Genomic DNA, 8,139 nt, shown 5'->3' on the forward strand with positions numbered 1-8,139 from the left:
AGTGTCATCTGCAAATGATGAGAGCTGGGGATGTTTCAGCCTCCCAGTGGATTTGTGTGAGCTGTGGGATGACTCTTGGGGCTGAGATGATGCTCCTTCCCCTCCCCTCACCCACCCTGCTCATCACAGACACCCAGGCCCTGTCCCAGCTCAGTGAACACCCAACAGCTGCTCTTCTGGAATGGCTTTGCCACAAGAGTAGAAAGGAAGGCAGATTTTTCCTCCATCCAGATTATTTGATGACCTGCAAATCACTCCAGACCAGAAAACCTACTCTTCACTAGTCTTTTCTGGGATTCTGTGACTCTGTGATCTTTCTGTTCTTTTTATTTCCTGAATACAACCAAGATATTTCCCTTGCACCAGATCAGGAAAGTCCAAGGTGTATTTGCCACCAAATGACTTTTCCATAAGAGTAGAAAGAAAGGCAGATTTCTCCTCCATCCAGATTATTTGAAGGAAAATCACTCCAGACCTGAAAACCAACTCTTAACGAGTCCTTTCTGTGACTCTGGGATCTTTCTGTGCTTTTTATTTCCTGACTGTGACCAAGATATTTCCCTTGTATCAGATCAGGAAGGGCCTGACCTGGTACAAGCTTTATCTGCCATCTAAATGTCAGGTCTCCTGGCATAAATGAGCAGCTATTTACCCTACAATTTACACAATCTCCCCAGTCTTACTTACCCTGAGTATTTGTCAGCGTTCTGGCATCTGCAAAGCTTTTTTTCTTGTAAACTGCAATGAAATTTGCATGTTTTTAAAGCTTTGCTGCTTTCAAATGACATCTCTACACTTGGCACGAGCTTTAAGCTGCTTTAATAAAACCACTAGAAGTGTTTAACACCAGCTAAACAGAAGTAAAAGCACACAAACAGCCCAGAAGGAAAACAAATCTCCAGCTTGTTGCAACTACTGGTCCTGCATACAACCAGGGGATCCAGAGGTGTCTTTATGGACATCTTTGTCAGGATGGAAACTTCCTTTTGGGGTTGCCTTAGTCTTTAGTCTTTGTTGTTTTTTGACCCTCAGGGCCAAGGGAAACTCCACAGGGGTGGAGTTTTGTCTCCTAAAGACAAAGAGTCATTAAATCTTCATGACCTTCTTTCACATGGAAGGATCTCCTGGGCTGGCCATGAGCCCGAGGAACTGGTCTGTCCAGCTGGACTGGGATCTAATGACAGGCACTGAGGGTGGGGATGAACCTGAGCAGCAAGTGACAGCAGCCCAAGGGAATTTGGAGCTCCAAAAGCTGTTTAAAAGGACACAGAGCCTCCCTCCCACCTAGTCTCCATTCCAGAGGGTGGTGGCACACGGGCTGGAATGGGCTAACAGAGAACACCTTGTTGAGACACAGCATTCCCTGAATGGATGACTGGATTCCATGGCTCACGGGAGGCTCAGGTGCAAAAGCTTGGTCACAGAACTGCCCTGACAGCAGGGACAGGGACTCTGCAGGGCACAGAGCAGGGGGATGGCAGTAGGGCCCAAAGGGTGGGTGAGTTCACTGAAACTTCGAGGTTTTAACAAATATTATGGCAAAGAAGTGGAGCTGCAGCTCTGCAGATCACTTCTGGACATAATTACAGCTGCTGCTGCCCTCAAATTAGTCTTGAGAACTCTCCTTTCAAGGGCACAGATTCAAAGCAGAAGGAGCATACAAGGATTTTGTTCCTTTTTCCAGATCTATCAGCACTTCTATGCTGTGCTCTAAGCAAAGAGCAAACCCTGAACCTCGAGACCCAAGAAACATTAGTTCCAGACACCTTTGGATTGCCTTTCCTAGACTGGTTTGGGTTGGAAGGGACCTTAAAGACCATCTCATTCCACCCCCTGCCATGGGCAGAGACACCTTCCACTAGCCCAGGTTGCTCCAAGCCCCGTCCAACCTGGCCTTGGACACTTCCAGGGATGGGTCACAAAACCTGGTTGATGTCACACCACAATCTTTCTCATTTCTGAGGAGATCAACACGTCCAAAGGCTTCAGGGGCTGGGAAAGGTGCAGCTTCACTGCTGTGAAGGCAAGACCTTTGTGCTGAGGAAGGCCCCAGACAGGTCAGATGAAGGGTCCTGAGAAGAAGGGACGATGCAGAGGTGCCAGAGGCAGTGCATGGGAACCCTGCTGTGACCATGGGACATCCCTACAGAGCCAAAACTGCTGCAGAAAATCTGCTGCCACCAGCAAAAACCAGAGAGCAGCAAAGCAGAGCATCCACACAAAGCACTGCCAGGAGATTGTTTAGAAAGGGAAACCGCCAGAAGCCAAATCTCAGTTTTAAGGAACAATTTACACCATAAATATTTGGATCTGTAACAACAAGGGAGGGAGGAGAAACACTGCTCTGCTCCAAAAGAGCTACTGGAAGCACGACATTGGAGGCAGAGCTGGAGCAAGCTGCTGTTTTAACTAAGCTCACATGACAGAGGAGATGGATTTTTTGTTCTCTCACGTTATTAAACACAAAAATGTCCAAGTTCTTGAGCTACAGAACAGAACTGACCCAAATCCTACTGCCTTAAAGCCTTATCCTCCTCACCCAGAGATGGAGGAGCTGCTGGGCATCGACCACACACACACAAACAAGTCCTATGGAGCTGAGTTACTCAAGTTAATGGAGAAACTTCAATGACTTTCATAATCTGAAAGCATCTAAGAATCAAAATTGATTAAATTTCACTAGTGGCAATGCATGTGTGCCCAGACATGGAAGCCCCAGCAAAGCTGGCAAAACACGTTCAAAATTAATTGACTTTTTGATTTCTATCAGAATTGAAAACTACTCAATCCCACACCCAGTGATACAGCCGTGAATGGCAGCAATTAAACTCCCTACTTCCAATTACAGAGTTTTACACCATTTTAATCAATTTGCAGTCACAGTTTTGTACAGCAAATGAGCATATGGCTTAGCCCTAAATCAAATCAGCATGGTTTTGTAGGGTGAAAATCATAATCCTGGAACAAGACACCCAAGAATCAAAACTTGCATAAACCAAACAAAATGACAGAAATGTTCCTATATATCATGTTGGCTTATATTTTAGGCCACTAGAGTGGAATTTATAAGCAGATTTGAGATTTGCCTATCAGCATGACCTCACCTATGTAAATATTTATTCAAACACTTGGGCACTTTGGATTTGAAACCAAAGGAAATGACTATAAAAGGGAAACCATCCCAGTAGTTTCTTTTTAAAAGCTGCAAAGCCTCAAAGACCTCACCTTCCAACTAGGCTCTAACACCCAGAGAAACTCAAAAGCTTATGTTTGATTTATTCTTACCTTTTATAAAATCCCCAGCCATTAATCCTTAATGGCCTTTCCTCAAAAGCTTGATAGATAAATTTTCATCTCTGAGGTCGCTTAAGTAGTTCAGTATCAGAGGAAAAGGTTTTGAATTAGAATTAGAGATTTAGGGGGAAAAAAACCACAACCCAAATTGCCAAATTGTCAGCTTTCTCTTCTTTCAACACACTATGAACTCCTTCTGCTATTAGGAGAAACTAAGAAATAAGGAAAAAAAAAACCACCCAAGCACCTGGATTTGAATGCAGAGCAGGTTTCTTTAAACACAGCTGGCAGAGTGCCCTGCTCTCCAGGTCTTACCTCAGCATTCCCGTTTCCATAGTCTCAGACAAGGCTCCTAAGGACTCTCACCATTATCTTCTGACCTTTTCCTGGGTTTTTTTTAGCGTCTTTGTAAAATAATCAGTAGCCAGAGACTGCTGCCAGCACTTGGTGCTGCTGCTTTCAAGGTCCTGGGACACACAGAGCATCAGCCACTCGCAGCCAATTCCCTCCTTCCACATTCCAGCTCCACAACCTTCCCCTGCACCCTGAATACAAACTGAAAGGTGTATTTCACACACCACAGCAGCTCTAAAACCCAATTAGGTCTTGCAAAAAGCTCTCACCTGCACCCACAGATCATAAAGGACAAGCCTTGCCACGTTCCCGTTAAGGAGGTGGAGGGAAATAAAAGGAGAGACATTTTTTTATGGGACAGTTACTGAGCTTTTAATTTCCCCCCCTCGTTACCCACACCCGTTTATGACTCCAAACAAGCACAGGCAGCAGAGAAGGTACCATCTATTACCATAATTATTTTTAAAGCCTTCACCCCACAGGGTTAGGAACAAACAATGACATGCAGCAGAGCCATAACCATAAAACTGCAGATGGTAGCTGAGCTACTTTGTCTTGTCTAATACTGAGATCTCATTAAACTGAGTGCTTAAACCTTAAATATTTGAGAGTAAATGCTAGTTAAAATAGTTAAATCACTCCGATTAAGCAACCTTTGCTCAGCTTCCAAGCTCATTGTTATTTTCGTCGTTTATAGGGTTTGACACTGCTCCAGCTTCCACCTGGGCATCCCCAAAATTCCTAAATAAAGGAAAAATGGAAAGGGGGGATGAAAAAAGAAAGCACTCAAGCCAGCTTTGAGCCTTGTAAAGAAGCTGATGAGAGAACAGACAAATACTTTATTCTCTTCTTTTCTTAAGTTGGATCACCTTGAAAGCTTTGGCCAAAGTGAAATAACAGGCAGAAACTTTTCTACTTCTTTGACCTGGTCTACATAATAACAACAACAACAACAACAACAACAACAATAATAATAATAATATAATAGTCATTGTTGTTCTGGTGGTGGTGGTGGTTTTGTTGTTGTTGTTATATCTCTAAGAAACAAACTAATGTTTGAAAAAACACTGCACCACCACCATGTATGGAATTTTATCCCTGAAATATCGCTGCCTTTACCACATAACTGCAGCAGCAGGAGCAATTCTAAGCAGCAACCCAGAGCATTATTAATTATTTTTGCTTACTGCTTTCTCATCAAGCCACCCCCAAAATTCAAGTAAATGGCTGCCAACCTACCCAGGCCAAAACTGTGAAGATGGAAGAGGAAATGGCACAAGGGAAAAGTAGAATTTATGCAGAATGTTGGTGATATTTAAGCAGAACTCAGAAATCTTCATAAATCAGCAGTGCACAGTAATTCATATTGCTTGAATCACACTTCCCCATCCTTCCACTTCAATGGGATATGGCAGGAAGCAATTAATGGAGACACACTCCCTTGTATATAGCTGGAAAGAATTAATCCAGCATCTCATTTGTGGCATTATCTGCTTGGAAAAACAATTTTTTTCCTGTATAGAACAGTTTGTTTCACACTTAACTCCGGGGATTAGCAGCTCTTTCTTCTTTAAATACACATAAAGAAATTTAATGGCAGCCCACATGGAAAATTTAATCTTCACGACGGCTTTGCTACACATGTAGATAAAGTCTTTTTCACAGAGCCTTTTATCTTTTAAAGAAAATAAATAAAAAGTAAGACATACAAAACCCCCAATTCAAACAGAGACCTGAAATTTAGTATTATGTACTAGGGATTAAATAAGAGCAATAATTTTTGTTATTTCTTCTCTTTCCCCTGTTTTCTACTCAAAACTGCAAAACCTGCTAAGGCTAAGCCCTGGTTTTCATGATTTCTTTTTTTTTCTTTTTTTGCTGCATGCACAGCACACAGCTTTTGCTTTTCTAATCAGTTTTACTTAAAATTTAAAGCCAGAAACTAGTTAGAGTTTAACTTATTTTTGTGGGAGCAAAGGTTGTTAGAAACACTTAAGCCGTCATTAGAAGGATGAATAAGAGATGCTGGATACACACATTTATAAAATACTAAATCTAGAGAGATCTGAAGAGAGATCTGTTGAACCTTTTAAAATGAAACTCCTCCTCTATGAAAGCCTCATACTTTGCCATTGAATCAATTAGAACAAGTTCTGAGGAAGCAGAACACAAAAGGCAAGTGAGCTTTCCACAGATTATCGTTAATGCAGGCTATAATTTCAAGATCCACAACAAAACAAGGAATATATAGAGAGCACATTGTTATTTAGTTACTCCCTGTGTTAGTTCTGGGTTATTTAACCCACCGAGTTTGCAATCAGGTGTTGGGCAAGACACATGTAGGATACAAAATTGATGAAGGGAGTCAGATGCCCCTTTCACACCAAGTCCAAGCGTGTGTCTCACCCTTCCAGCTTAACAACCCCAGGATTCTGTCTAAAAACACCACACGCACACTTCCACAAACTTGTTTTGGCTGCTCGGCTCCCAGGCAAGCTGGCAGCTCGCACAAAGGGGAAGGAGGCAGAAGGCAGAGCGGCAGCACTTCCCCCAAAGCCGCGGAGCACAAAGGAGCCAGCTGTCCCCGGCACTCCGCTCCGGGCTAATCCTCCTGCTGGACAAGCCATGAGCCACTTTGGGACACGGCAATATTTGCCCCCGTGTTCCTCGAAGGCCCAGGGACAGCGAACCGGCCCGGGAATGCCAGGAAGAGTTGGCACAGCTGTGCCCCAACCAAACCAGGCAGGAAAAGGAGAACGGGGGTCAGTCACCACCAGCATTTTTATGAAGGTGACGTTTTTCAGTATCCACAGCGCTTGCATTAATTTAAAGGGGGCAAAACGCTTGACACTGGAGGAGCAGCAGGACAGCCCGAGTCCCTTCACAGCCTTTTTGATCCCGTGCCTCCAGCCTGGATTTTCCAGGTGGCACTTCCAGGTTTAGCTGCCATCCCTGTGCTCCATCAATGCCCGGTCACTGCCAGTGCTTTTCTAGGAAGGACTTTGACTCCTTGATCTGTGAGAGCAGCTGGAGGAACACCCAGGCTCTCTCGCTGCCTCATCCCTCCTTGGCAGGGCATTCAGCTGAAAAACTTCCAACATCATCCCCAAATCCATGAGGTTGTCTCACACCCTGCATACAACGCTTGCTAGAGCTAATTTGTCGCTCAAGGGCAAATTCTTTGTCCTTTCCCACAGTTATGAAACATGTGCTTTGTGCCACACAAAAAGCTATGTGGCAGCACCACATCCTAAACGCAGAGGAAGCTGCAGTTTCGACGTTTCTCATCTGTCAGAAATGAATTTTCCCATCAAGCTGGAACACCAATTACACGGCACGACCCGAAGGAAGTCGCCCTGCCCGAAAAAGTTAGGAGGTTAAACACCACAAAGTTTCAAAATGACAGTTTTCCTGGCTTTCCACTAGGGAAGGGACAAGCACAACAGCACAGTTGTAATGACATAAAAACTACACACAATTCACAAACGCGATGCTCATTCTCAGCACTCAGCTCCTGGCTGGAGAGGGAATTACTGGGAAGACACATTTTCCACGCACAGCCTGCCTTCAGGAGCAATGCTCTGTAACCTCTGTGATGAGCCCAGCTCTGTCAGGGGGAGAAACCAGGCCGGTGCCAAAATCACATCACACCACACTTGGCTGTAACAAAAGATGACTCCAGGGAGTTCGTGCTCATCATCGTTATTCCACGCACGTCAGAGCCACCTCCAACGGCTTTCACTCCAATTAAACCTTTACTACTGCAAAGGGCAAAGGGGGGATAAACATATTTATACCGCGCTGATCGTGGAAGGGGTAATGAGAAATAGAGGGAATGGAGTATTTCACGGTCCTTATTTAGAAACACCCCCCCTCCTCCAAAAAGCCAGGGAACTCCCTCCCCTCAGTGCCTCAAGACATCTCAAGATCATCTCAAGATAACCACACAAACCTGGTGGGTGAGAACTCATCCCTTCCTTGCCCTGAACCGCCCTCCCTCCCGCACCCCCTTTTTTTTGTTGTTGGTTTTTTTTTTAATCCAGCTGAGCACTTGCCTCTCCTCCGTGCCCATCAAATATCCCGAAGATGGAGGGGTGAGTCTTGTTCACCAGGTCGGTGATCACTTCGAACCTGTCCTCCATGTGGTCCCTCCGGCCTTGGATGGAGTAGACAGCCACGTTGTGGCTCTTGAACTCCCAGGTCTTGGAGAACTCAGCGTCCAGCACGTCCAGCCCCCCGAGCCTGTCATTCTGCATGATCTCGGCCACCTTGCCCTTCACCATCTTCACCGCGTCCCTGCTGGACTTAACAATGGTTTTCACCTCATCCGTGTGGAAGAAGTAACTCCACAGGGCCAGGCTGATGCACAGCAGGAACAGGGTCTCCGGTCTGAGCAAGAAGTAACGCATGATCCGACCCAGCAGAGACAGCAAAGTCATGGTATCCTCTATCATTTATTATCGCGACAGTGTATCCCCACAGCATGCACGG

The 8,139-nt window shown here is 44.9% G+C and overlaps 1 protein-coding gene across 1 annotated transcript in view; it reads right to left on the minus strand.

Moving 5' to 3' along the window:
* Window positions 1–8,133, minus strand: part of PPM1L (protein phosphatase, Mg2+/Mn2+ dependent 1L) — an 81,925-nt gene extending 73,792 nt beyond the window's left edge. Inside the window, exon 1 of the mRNA XM_029962298.1 lies at window positions 7,704–8,133. Coding sequence (XP_029818158.1) covers window positions 7,704–8,102 — 399 coding nt within the window. The 5' untranslated portion in view covers window positions 8,103–8,133. The remainder of the gene's footprint in view (window positions 1–7,703) is intronic.
* Between the last annotated feature and the right edge of the window lie 6 nt (window positions 8,134–8,139).

Source organism: Manacus vitellinus, unplaced genomic scaffold (assembly GCF_001715985.3).
Source record: "Manacus vitellinus isolate BGI_N305 unplaced genomic scaffold, ASM171598v3 scaffold_45_pilon, whole genome shotgun sequence".
NCBI lineage: Eukaryota > Metazoa > Chordata > Aves > Passeriformes > Pipridae > Manacus > Manacus vitellinus.